The sequence below is a fragment of the Symphodus melops genome, assembly GCF_947650265.1.
Source record: "Symphodus melops genome assembly, chromosome: 13".
In the NCBI taxonomy this organism is placed as follows: domain Eukaryota; kingdom Metazoa; phylum Chordata; class Actinopteri; order Labriformes; family Labridae; genus Symphodus; species Symphodus melops.
Window position 1 is genome coordinate 15763112 of NC_136703.1, and position 13833 is coordinate 15776944.

Consider the following 13833-nt stretch of genomic DNA (forward strand, 5'->3'; position numbering starts at 1 on the left):
AAGGCTTCGTAAGCACTCGTATGTTAAAGGCAAACATTTCAAATGTGAAGTTAGCCAGTCATTTAATTACAAGCTGATATTGTGTTAGCTTGAAGGTGGTTAAATAAGCTAAGCTATTAAATGTTTAGCTTTAAAATATGGCCTGGTATCCTTCAACATTTTCACTATCAATCATGTTTTCATTTGTTCATCAACCTTGGATATGTTATTTTCTGATACCCAATATTAATGACAATTTTTAATTCAGTAGTAAATCTTTACCCCTGCATTTGAACCTTTCTCCAGTTGTAATGTTCAAGGAAAGTGGTTAAAATGGTAAATTGGCCTTCATGACACCAATCAGAAATGTAAATATTATCTTGTAACACATTTTGTGGGCAAAGGCTTGTAAATTCTCACTCACACATCAATTGATAGGGTCATGTATGGGATTTTCTCCTAAAGTTGGTGTTGTTTTACAAAAGAAAATATTAGCCATTGTCAGGACCCTTAGTAGTGTATCAACAGTCTTTTAGCTCTACTTTCCTTTAAGCATGTTCTCTTTGCCTCAACCCCTCTCCCTTTATTCCCCTCATCCAGCCCTCATGTAATCCCTGATCTCCCATTACCCAATCTTCTCTGCTGTTCTCTGCATCTCCTCTCTAGCTCCAGCAGTTTTCTGACAAGGCCCAGTCGACTTCCAGACAAAACCCATTCCCCCCACACTGAAAATCTCCCCTGTTCCTTTCCTCCTGACACAGTATGATTAATCATTCCATTAACTGATCCACTGTCTCTGGATTGTTGCGCTTATGATACGACCTCAACTGCTCCCCTGAGAGACATCCAATCTTCAGGCCATCGTCCAAAGCTCTCAAGCAAGCTCCACTCGTCTTTGTTCACTGCACGCCTAAAACAGCTGTCATCCAATGTGGATTTGACTGTCTGTCACTGAATCTGCCCAAGGGTGAGGAAACAGAGTGAAAGAATGTGACTGGTTTGGAAAAAAAAGCAAAAGTTTTAAAAGAAAATATAAAGGTCAAATCTCTACAACAGATTCAAAGCATATATTTAGTTAAGTAGAAAGGAAAAGATTTAAGTCAAGAGTTTGAGAACAAACATGGCTTAAAAGGAAAATTACAATAATGAATAGAGTAAGTAAATACTTCTATGCTGGTTTTACAATTGATATTTATTGAAACAAAGTAGAGCACTGAGCCAGTTTGTAAAAAGTAACAAAATATCCACTATAACACAGTAACAAAGCTCAAAGTTCATTGAGAAGCTTATAAATATACATATATGGATTGGTAGGAATAGTCTGTCTATTAATCACAGGGATAGTGAGCAGTAAACTGAGTGGTACTGGAAATCTGTGATGACGATCAAATCTGAATATCTGTGATACTTTCATATATAGGAATACATGTGTGTAACAGTAAAGCTGAACAAGAGTGAGAAGAAGGAACCTGTGTTTCCAAACAATAAGGTGCATTTCCCTTTAAAAAAAACCATGAAGAGCCGCATATGTGAGAACACCACTTTTAAAATGTGATTTGAAAACTTTGAGATATCTGACTAAATATGGATCTATGATGGAGATGATGCCATTCTGTTAAAGACCTGTATAAGAATCTAAATACAGTCTACTGATTGGTTGGATAGACATACTATATACATGGAACATGAAATATTTAACCACTGTATCCACAACATTGCCCATATATTCAAACCATCGTATGTATTGTAAAATAAAGTTAAAATGGATAATCTGAATTAAAAATGGAGAGATTTTAGGCTATAGTTAGACATATTATCTGATGAACTGTAGTAAAAAAAAACAGCTGAACAGACACATACAGACAGACAGGTTTAAGCCTCTGTATCAAAGTGCATAATGGTTGAGGGCTTGTTGCAGCACCTAGGGGACTAAGGCTTCTGGGACAGCTTAATAAATGCTCCAAACCCCAAAACAGCCCTTATATTGTACCCATTGTACTCCAAGGACTCGTACCAAAGAACAGTTGTCCTTTTTCTACGTGCGGTGTCGGGACAATCAGAGTTCAGTGAGAATGTTAGGGTTGGTTTGGGAGCGGGCCCTTGTAAAAAAGAAAACCCAACAACATTCATACACCACAGTACACAGGCCTCTCAAAACAGTCATTCTCAGACAACAAACCAGGACCTCTTGGTCAACTTTGCCACATAATCAAACAAAAATGGGGAACACAGTCCAATTTTGCAATCATTATGACCCATTTGACAAGAAAATTGGTAATTTTTTGGAGTTAAAAAAGGGTGGAGGATGAGGGACGATTTCCAGCCAGTTTAAGGCACTTGAAGGGGGTTAAAATTGGCTGGTGATGTTTGGGCCAGAATAGAACATAACAATTTAAAAATAAATATTTCACGATACTCTCAGTTTCTGAACACATAACATTTTTTAAAGAAAAAGAGTCTTTTTGCAATGGCATAATTGTTTAACTCTATAAATATAATTTATATAGTTTCTTTCTTCCATTCTCTCTGTTTTCAGCTCCTTTTTCTCCGCTGCTCGTGGATACACACAGATGTATGCCCTTCATCTGCAAACAAACACACACAGGCGACACTCCTCTTCTCACTTGCAGACGAATTGGTCTACGATTTTGGTGCAGCGTTTGCACTTGACGTAGCAGCACCAGTGGAACTTGCAATGGCAGCGCTCCACTATCTGGGCCTTGTACTGGTCGTAGCCACGGCCGCAGCACATGAGCTCACACCCATCCATACCCTCCGAGGTCTTGTTGCAAAGTCGTCCCACCGTGCCCAGGGAGCCTGTGCTCTGGTTCTTCAGGCAGTAGTCTGGACTGGACTCGATGTACACCAGGTCGTGACTGGTGGGGGCGTTGAACTTGCTGTGCATCTGCACCATCTTCCCACGTGTGTTGAGCTTCATGGCAGCAGCGCTGTCGTACTTTTCCTTCAATGTTTCACCCACTTTGCGGAAATCTGCCAGCTGCAGCCAACATGTCTTCAAGCTACAGGAGCCTGATACCCCGTGGCACTTGCAGGATACGTGGGCAAGGTCGGACACAGTCTGAACAGAAGTGAAAAAAAAAAAAAAGAAAGAAAAAACTTTGTGAAGAAAGCACATAAAAAAACGTATGTATAATGTATATTTCAGGAAAACTGCAGAAAAATGTGCAGGTGATGCATGCTTATTGTATCCAACGCAACATGTCTAAGTAAACATTTGCAAAATGTGCTGTTTATGATCTCAAGGTATAGCGTTGCCATGAAGAGCTGAATGATCCTGTCCATATCTCCAGTGGTGCACTGAATAAAACCTTGTCCACTCATTTGTCCTAGTTGAAAGGGAACATCATGGCAACAGATATCTGGCATTACATATTTTCTTTTGAGGTTGTTTCAAGATGTTTGGAGAGAAAAAGAAAGACTCCATCTCCCCCCCCCCTAGATCAAAGCCTTGTGAGGGCGTAGCACCCAGAGCTGCTCGACACATGATCAGCAGAGACCTGTACGATTGATCTGGATTATCTCACATCCAATGCTTCTTGCAATTTGTTAATGATTGGTTAGTCTCATTCTCGGGCCTGCAGTTTGTAATTCTGTGCTTGCTTCTTTTGTGACAACATCCTAAACTATATCTGTGTTTTTGAGCCGCGTCTTACCCTTCTTCCCGCCTCGTTATTGTGAAGATTCATCAGCAGCCTTGCGCTCTCGTATGACCCCTTTGGATAGCTCTTCTCCCTCTCGCGTGCGTCGACAAACTCCTTGGAGAACCTGTAGCCGTAGTTGAGGTTGTCTCCGCAGCCGCCCCACAGCCAATCTCTCGGCAGATCTTTAGGGCGAGCAGCACGGCTGCACCCACAGCTGGAGAGCTCCCCCTCTCTGCAAGCACGGCTCACCGCATTGACAACCCCTGCTGCGCTGATGGCATAAGTGAACGCTGTTTCTCGACTGCCTGCGGACACAAACAGGAAAAGATACGTTATATCTGACACATCAAGAATCAGGAAATGAAAAACGTCAAAACGCACTACTTCCACTCTTGTACATTATACTGTATGTGTTTTCATTTTATACTGACTTTATGTCACTGTCATTTAGCTTTAAGTATCTGTATACTGTTATGAGATATGATGTCATATGACAGCACAAACCATACATGCAAGATTACAGAGCAGTCCAGCCAAGTGCTGCAGACTCCTCATCAACGAACACCTTGAGTGGTGGAATCTGGTTTGCTGTTATTGGGCTTTAGCCAGAGAGAAGACAGCGCCCTCCAGTGACAGAGAGCCTTCTTAACAAGTAAGCTTTAATTTCACCCAAATTGAAAGTGACAACAGCTCTTTTGCATCATCCGTCATGACTGAGTGATTCTGGAGCCATTGCTCATTAACTCCCACTGTTTCAACCCTCAATGTTTCCTCTATGGAGACAAGAGGTTTGGGGCCATATTTAAAAAAAAAAAAAAAAAAAAAAACACGTTTGCAGTTTTCTGCCATCATTAAATGCTGGATCCATTCCGACCACCATACTTAACCGCAGACTAGAAGAGGAGAAGATAACTAAAGAAGAAACAGCTGGCCTAACTAAAGAATGCACAGCTCATATACCTGCTGGGTCAAACGTTTAGAAAGCTGTAATGACAATAACAGACAGACACAGAATGGGAGATGAGGGAGGACAAATAAAAGACAACTGAAGAGTTAAGTCAAGAAAACGCATTAAAGAAAAGACTGAGGAAAATGGGAAAAATGAGACATAAGCATGCCCTTGGTAGCAAAAAAAGTGAAAGGCGATGATGTAGGGGAAAAAAAGGAAGTTAGAGAAACCTTCCGGAGGGTCAGAAAGGTATTCAGGTGGGAAACTCGAGCAGGAACAGAGGTGATCAGAGAGAGAGAGAGTGCGATTTATGAGACTAGTACCATTTTTAATCCAGCCTGAGGATATTGGTCTAATAGTGGACCTGTAGACAGACAACCTGTCACACTGCTGCCTCCATTCCCCTGTTCCCCATCCCTCGAGCTCGCCAAGTTAGGCAAGAAAGACAGTCTGACCTAAACCACAGCAGAACCTCCCAGAGCTCAGTTTTAAATCACAAGCAGTCGAGCCTAGCAGGAAGACGGACAGTCGGACAGACAGCTATAGAGGGGAGGACATGTTTACTTGGCCCAGTGTTGGCTGAGAGAGGAGAGATGGTGGGGAGGGGAGAAGAGGAATGGGAGAACAGAGGCTGATGAGGATTCTATGAAGACTGATCTGTGTAAGGGGAATCTGCAGCGCCAGAGACACAGGCAACAGGCAAAGTGTGAAAACACAGTAACACATGCATTATCACAAAAAGGTAATACACAGTAGGCCTACCAAGTAACACATACTTAGGGTCCCATTCAGCGAGATTTAAAAATGACTACAGTTGCTTGGGGCATTACATAACCCCTCTTTCTGATGACAGTATCCTATAGTTCCTTATCTTTACACCTCTGTTGGATCAGTTTTCAGCTGAACTACCTTCAACCAAAATCAACACTAACGTCATGAAAAAAATATACAATACCACCCAGAGATATCGGAAAAGAATTTCTACAACAAAGTATTGCCGAGTGCACTAAACGTTTTTCTGTAACCGAGTATGATCAATCATAAGAGAAACACTCAACTCACAAAACCATGTGTATCACCACACTAGGTTCACAATATGATTATCATGGTTTAACAAAATATATATTTAAAATTTTGTAAAAACACAAGATTGGGAGTTAATTAATTAATTTACATGATTCTATTATTTCAGTTCTCTAAAAATAAAATAACATTGACAGCTTTTGTTTTTTTTAAAGTCACACTCATTTTGAGGTTGTATACTTATTGATTAAAAATGCATACTATGTACCTGTGTGACACTCGCTCTACAAAAACATATTTTCAAAACTTTCAAATAAAAGGATTTTAAAACATTAAATGACTACATGTTTAACACAAAGATTCATTTCTCTAAAGAAAACAGAGCCTGTGTTTCTAGAATTAAAGCATAGAAAGCAGTTGGCAGCTAATAAGCTTTCATTTACGTTTTGGAATTGTTTGGTCATTACAAGTGACTCTGGAGTTGCTCATCAGCCGTAAATCCTTAAAACACCATTAAAAGCCATAGAGATGTCATTTATAAACTTTAAACAATAACCACAGTTCAGCAAATTTAGTTTTTACTCCGTAAAAACAACATATAGGTCTATAGGTTCTTTGAAATTCACCTGGAGAGTTACGATCAATGCAGAGTAAACCACCTTTACACTGGCCCCTGACATAAGGACTCACATCCAAAGAAACTAAATATCATGTCAGATGAAAGGGTCTAAAAGGGGGTTTTGCTTTTAAGAGGGGATTGTAAAGCTCTTGAACTTTCTATATGAGATGTAAGCTCTTTGTGAACTCACAATTGCATACACAGACAGTGTAATCACTGACAAGGTGATATATTGGTGCATATGCTCCCTGCACTCCCATTACTTTTAAATACAGAGCAGCTACAGTACAGTCAAACTCCACAGTTTGTTCATCTGTGTGTGTGTGTGTGTGTGTGTGAAGGGAGATTAGGTTGTCTCCCATTCATCGGGGGTAAGGCAGACTATCTGCCTCCCTCCTGCTGCATGATGGGAGCTGGTTTAGCTGGCCAAAGCCACATGTGATTTATCCAGCAACCTCACCCACTAACTATTCCCTCCAAACAGCTGCTGAGAATCAGAAGCTCGATACGTTACACAGACACACACGCGCGCGCACGCTCAAAACCCCACAATAAGGGTCAGTGTATCAGAGAGGGAGAATCAAGAAAGCAGACAAAATGTGGATCATTTTATGCACAATTTCTTACCTATTTGCATGACCCGTCCAAACACAGAGGAATTGTCCACCGTGCTGCAGTTCCAGCGCCGATGTCTGAACTGGTACTGGCACTCTCTGATGCCGGTCTTGGCACCCTCTCCAATGTACTGCATGTGGTCTTGGTAGAGCTGGCACAGCTTCTTCTGGCCCTGAGACAGGCCCACCAGCTGGCTGCACAGAGGCTGGGCACCTATGATGTAGGCCTCTGGGATCAGTAATGGGTTCATGGCCAGAGACCTGGATGAGGGAGGAAGACACAGTAATTCAGTTGTTTTACTCATTTGCTGTTATGATAAAAATGTATGCAAGTTTTCAGGCCAGATTTACAATGAACAGCAGATTTCAGTTCAATTCTCTCTCTCCCTTATGGGGGAGTTTAAGTTTATCAGGGAAATGAGGGGAAATTTTTTTATAGAGAGAATTATCGCATAGTGTTGCAGTCATATTCTATCTCTGGGAAAGAACTTAAACAAAATAGAAACGCAATAAAAAAGCTGTGTCATGTGACTGTGACTGTTCAATCAAGGTTGCCTAATTTCATAAACCAAAGAATGATTTTTTTGTGATTCATCTCATATTTCATTTTTAAGTATGAAAGAAACACCTGTGCTATGTAACCAGCAAAACAAAGACATATATAAATAAACTCTATAAAATGTATTCTTCATTTTAGTTTGCTATAATCAAAAAGAACCTTTTTGAATTATTTTTAGGATCCATTTAGAACAACATTTGGCCGACGGATGATATACTATCCATCTGAAGAGTTTTTATTTTATTTTGAAGCTGCTGAAGTAACTTTCATAATCTCTTGAAAGCTCCACCTTGAGTGGATAACTGCAGTTTTAAAAGTCATGTTTTTTTTTTAAATGACTACATGGGGAACACTGTGATAATTTCATCTTCAATTGCTGCTCTTTTAATTTTGTTCTTGGTAAAAAATAAATAGCAACAGACAGGAAAACATAGAAGAAACAGAGAGATTGAAGGGCCGTATGAGTATCTGGTTCCCAGCCACAGGACAATTAGAGCGGCCCATCGCTGAGCCCAGAGAGAAAGACAATTAGCCCCCAGTGTAACCCGATCGACTGGGGAAACTCAGCAGCCAGGGAACATACACAGAACACATACAACATATACATAGAAGTCCACAGAAGAAGAAAAAAGTGGACATACATATATTCTGTCCGCTCCAACACACTTTCAAACGCACACTTACAGTCAGCTGGCCTACTGCTCCGACTCTCTAAATCATTCACACCTGTGTGTCCTCTCAGAGAGGAAACTGAAAGACACACACAGTTAGGGCTCCAAACTTTCCAAAGAGTCTGTGGTAATGTACGAGTCCTGAGCTGGGTTGGTAATCCAACACTTTATTTGAACTTTAATGTAGTCACTCACTAAGCTAAGCCCATTTAAACATGTTTATCTGTTTAAATCCTCTTCTATTTAATTGTAGAAATTATTATTTTCATATAAACAAGACCATGATCGCATGATGTCAGTACTGCTTTCATCTGCTAATTTCAAGTAAATACACGTCTTACAGAGAGAGCATAAGCTTCCTGTACATGCTCCATGTTCTTATACACACACTACACAATTATACACAAGCACAAAATCTAACACAAACCCAATCCTGAGGGAGGGAGCTTTAATTAATGCTCCTATAATGACTGGTAAACAGTATTTTTTCCCCCATCAGAAGTACTCTGTGAGTTTAAAGGCAGCAAATATAGACCTTTAAAATAGCATGCAGGATGTGTGTCCACACATAAACACTCACATTAAGTCACACACAGGGTTTGGGTCTGCAGATATCTAAAAACATAAACGTAAACCTTTGCATTTTATGTTTTTTATAATAATCATGATTTTGTAGCATTATGTGAATTAAGAAAAGAAGGTGTTCATGGGAAGCCTGTGTGCTACACCCAGCCTGTTGTCTTACTGTGTATGTGTTAATGTGGCTGTTGCAAGCACACTTAAAAAGTCTGAAATAGACCCTGAAGCTAAAACTTCAATATAACACCTACAATTTTTACAAAGAAAAATCTACTTTATCCTACATTTCTGCTTTTAATGAGATTTTCTACGTACTGTATTCTAAACGAGACTCAGTTATGAAAGTTGCAGGAAAGAAATTCCCTTTGAAAGCTGACAATTTCCACTGGCACAAGTCTCCACAAATATTACAACACAAAAAAAGTTTTTAAAGGGAAGAGAAAATTTATGCATACCACCATGAGTTGGCCTCCACCACCACCTGCATCAGGAGCGTGAGGAGTGTGAGCGCAAATACACAATTTCTGGAGTCCAACACGCTGCCAAAGGGCCAGCTAACTGGTCGACGAACACAGCCCAGCCCAAGGTTCATACTGCCGTTGATCTGAGGGAGGACAGAGGGAGAGATTCATGTCAGTCTGCATGACTGGATGTTTGCACTGCACAAAGTTAATTGTGCTCAATACAGAACATGACAGACAGATGTCATTGATTATTTTAATGAAAGGAAATAATGAAAAAAATATGCCTGCATTTTGCACTCTGATTTTACATACACGCAGCGCTGTGCTCGTGTGTGATGCGAGCCCTGAGGCCATCAGGGCTTGCAGTATAGAGCAAAGCGGTAACTTGGCAGCAGGTCTGAGTGTGAATCACAGCAGACTGATGGACATACAGCCAGAGAAGACACAATGACCAAGAAACCCCATCTAGACACATTCCTGACAGTCCACTTTATTCAGAGAAAAAGACACACAAAGGCAAAGACACACTGACAGAGGCATGCCCAGTGCAGTGAGCGCGTCTTTCTTTTAACCTACACATTTACCAATTCAAAACCATATTGTCTCAGATTAATCCAATAAATATGTAAAGATTGTGTGTCTGTTGGGGGGAATACAAACAGCAAAAAAACTGAAATTCTTTTTAAAGTTTCTAATTTATAGGCTATTGTCAATCCAAGGCAGGCCTAATTTGATTACTACTTTTCCCCCTCCTAATTTTAACAAAAAGTAACTCGCTTGTAGAAATTCAATGCCATAAAAATGATGAAGTCAATTCAAATGACATAAAAGGAAAAAACTACAACAATGTTTGAAATAGATTAAAACAAATTTAAAATATTTTAGTTAATGAAATGCATGCAGATAAAGTCAACACAATATGCAGGCTTTTCATATTGTATGATTTATAATATACATTTTGAAATACTGTGACTGACATAAAGCAGCCACGTCAGCGGAAGACAGTCTATGGTCTAGTTACACAAAAACGTCATTTGCCTAAAAGCACAAGAAACCGAAAATAAAAAATAAAAAAAACAACAACTGACAATTAATTATAATGGGCAGACAAATGCGTGGCTTCAGTAATAAAGTTTGGCTGCTATGTTGAGCAAAAATGAGTAAAATAAATACTCTTTAAATCTTAGCTGTGGTGTGCCAGCTGTGTGTGGATGTTGGGACTGAGGGCAGCTCTAATTTGTCACGCTGTGTTATTTTCCAGGTTTGAGTCGTGCAGACCTGGGATTGCCTAATACTCATTAGAGACAGGGCCAAGTTCACCATCACTCAGCCAGCACGCACGCACGCACACACACACACACACACACACACGCGCGCGCGCGCGCGCACGAGCATGTACTTCATTACGTTTCTTTTTTTTAACAAGAGTTGTGTTGAAGGCTTTTCCTCTCCTCTCTCAGTTCTTTCACATAAATTAAATTATAAATCCACAGAGGAAGGCGGCCTGACGCTTAAACGAACTAATTGGTGCTGTCACATTTGCCGGCAAAATGATTTAATATTACACTTTAATTTATGTGTAATTGTGCTTTACAAATAAACATTTTTTTGCACCAGATAGAAAACTTCATTGAGAGTAATTCAACAGCGGGAGGGACAGTTTGTTTCCTGGATAGTTAAATTCTCTTTAATTATACCACAGGTGCGCGCAATTATCTGACATTCCACCAGCCAGTCTCAGCCAATCAGAACACAGAACGGCAATTATTCGTTTCAAGACTTAGAGGCTATCAAATGTCTTTAATTGTAATTATTTTTAGTATGGTCATTTTCATCAACTGTATCAATTGAAACAATACTTATAGCTGTATTTGTCTCTCTATCAATGTGTTTTTATTTTACACATTTCTGCACTTGGAGTCATCACTGCATAAATCTTGCGCTCTGTGACCCCTGGTATCACCAGGGAGACGTTGATAGGTCTGAATTCAAAGATTGACGATTCTACAAAAAACTGCGGGAATTTCAGGTCAATACAAAATCCGACGCAAAGATGATAAAACACAGATATAATACAGGGTACAGTAGGAAGCCGTTTAAGGGTAATATGAGCAAAAATCTGCTCCATGAGAAAAATAATTGCTAGTTTTTTAAAGACAATGTTATCCTATTTAGACTGTTGAAATGTAGGTTCAAATTTGTCCTCGTCATATTTTATTTAATTCTTGTAATCTCACCGACCATCAGAAATATTATTGAAATTAAATATATCACCATTTAAACAAAACGAAATTGTAAACGCCACAAGAGCAAGGCATTAGATTAAAATAATCGTCAAATTGTGACTTAAAAAAAAGGCCTCCATGACTTGGCAACATTTGGCGAACCTACAGTCAAGTTCCAGTCTTCCTCATTTTGTATCCTATTCGATTTTTTAAGGGGGATAATAGAGGTTTATGGGTTGGCAGGTTGTATAGGCCTATTTTTAAATTACTCAATGGATTGAGATATGAAGCTCATTGATATTTATTGTGCTAAATGGCATCTTTATGAACGGATTTATTGTTGAAACAGTGTCAGCATTAAATAGCACGGTAACGGTTTCTTGATAATCTGCCTCCCCTGTTGTTTCAAAAACCAGGAGAGGGAGCCAGGTACAAAGATTTAATGAGGAGAACCAACACAAAGGACACTGCCTAACATAAATTGGGACCATAAACAATGGATTGGAAAAGTAGACCATGTCTTTCTCCTATCAAAGCGTATACATGTATATTTTCGTTGTATTCATTATTTCAGCAGATTGAACAATGTGGGTCACATGGATTTCGGGAAAACATAATTCACACATCGCATCTGTCAAAACCTTTTGTTCACATCATGAACCAGTCACAAAATATCACACTGAAACCGGATTTTCCCACCATTTAAGGTAAAGTGCAAAGACGGAAAAGTGAAAGAAACAGCTGACCTGAAAGCTACTCACCAGGGAGCACAGCCCGTCAGAGGTTGTAATCCACTTTCTGCAGACGATATCAGACCAATAATCCCAGTGCAGGCCAGGTGGATTTAATAGTTCCCTTTTCGCTGGAGTGCGGACAAGTTTAGTCGTTTTATCCGGATCTTTCTGGGAAAGTACTTGGTTTAGGTTAAGAACTTTGAAACTTAAAGTTCTTCACTTTAAAACTTAAAAGTTCTTCAGGTTTGATGTGATGGTGCACTATCAGTGACTGCGCTCCGTGCGCGAAACACTTCAGATGGCTTAGTGGGAAGCAGCGGGATGTTAAAAAAAAAATGTCCAAAAGCAGTGTAAGAAAATGATCAGTCCCCGAAAAGCATCAGTGCGTTACTTTACGGTAAACTTTAACCAATACAACTATCTACGGCAAGCCAAAGAGGCAGCGGCGGAAACGTTAGGAGTTGATTCACTTTAAATTCAAAGCGGCCTACTTTATAGTCCCTATTCAAATTAAACTGTTCCAAAATATAGATACACTGTGTCAAACTGAAAACATGAGAAATCGTGCTCTGAACATTAGCCTAAATTCAGCCACTAACACGCTCAGGTCATTGCGCGTTTTACCTGCGGAAAGCTCCACACGGTGATCCTCGCCACAAACGACTTGTCAATTTACCTTCCATTCTGTGCAACAACAAAAAAACACACACACACACACACACACACACACAAAAAAACGACTTTGACAATTCCTCTGCTCGACTTTAAAGTCCTCACATGCAAAAACAATAAGTCATCCGCCTCGCAAAAAGAAGAAAAAACAGATGCCACATTTAATCGGCTCCAGACAGTACGCTCCCCCCTAAAAAAAAAAAAACTTTCCGCGCGGACTATCTCCAAACAGTGCGGCTTGGCGAGAGCGCGCGGTGCCAGGGGGAGGAAAAGAGCACAGCGTGCGAACAACAGCGGCTTTGCCCAGGCTCCGATCCTGTAGTCCTCCTCCCACACCGCGTGTGTGTGTCTGTGAGCTGAAGTGACGAAAAGTATCGCCGATTCTCCCTCCCTCTCTTCTTTTCTCTCTCTCTCGCTCACCTGCTTCACTCGCCTCCTTACACAAACTAATAAACTGCAGCATGGATGCGCAGCGCTAAACCCTTGTTTCGGCGCATGCGCCTTAGATTTCTCCTCAAATCCCCCTTATTTCTCCTCAATTCACCAACTTCGAAGAGGCAAGGAATTTGAGTGGAGGTAAAATTGTGAGAGGGAGGGAAGTGCGGAACAGGCTGTAACAAAACAAGCGTCTCTATTACCTAAAATAAACGTATAAAGCACCCGAGGCTATTACCATATCCATACCAGAGCAGAGTGAGGATTTTCACTCGCAGCAGATCGAGTTACCGCTCAAAAAAAATCAAGACAAGCAGGTCCATATCATGAGCACATACAGACGTCTCTCATCACCTGAAGACCTCTGAGCATTACAGTCATTACGGTAATTATTATTTTATGCTACATTATCTCAAAACATACTGGAGGAATCCGCCCTCTTACAGTTCAATATTTTTCAAAGATGAGTGTCAGAGGGCAAAGTGTGTAATGGTTTCACATGTGTCACTGTACATTTCTCAGTCTGTGCAAACTGAGGGCATTATTCAAAGGTGAAAGCTGTGTTACTTTCTATTGCCCTAGACAGAATTTCATGTGGATTGAGGAAATAGAGAAAGAACAACATTCAGTAAAGAAAGTAAAACAATA

The 13833-nt window shown here is 40.2% G+C and overlaps 1 protein-coding gene across 1 annotated transcript; it reads right to left on the reverse strand.

Annotated features, from left to right (window-relative positions):
* Positions 1-1153: 1153 nt before the first annotated feature.
* wnt5a (wingless-type MMTV integration site family, member 5a) lies at positions 1154-12283 on the reverse strand. Its single transcript, XM_079359757.1, has 5 exons — positions 12106-12283; positions 9111-9259; positions 6860-7107; positions 3654-3946; positions 1154-3058 (listed from the first exon to the last, which is right to left on the reverse strand). Exons 2-5 carry the CDS (start codon positions 9245-9247, stop codon positions 2600-2602), a joined length of 1137 nt encoding a protein of 378 aa, XP_079215883.1. The 5' UTR covers positions 9248-9259; positions 12106-12283; the 3' UTR covers positions 1154-2599.
* Between the last annotated feature and the right edge of the window lie 1550 nt (positions 12284-13833).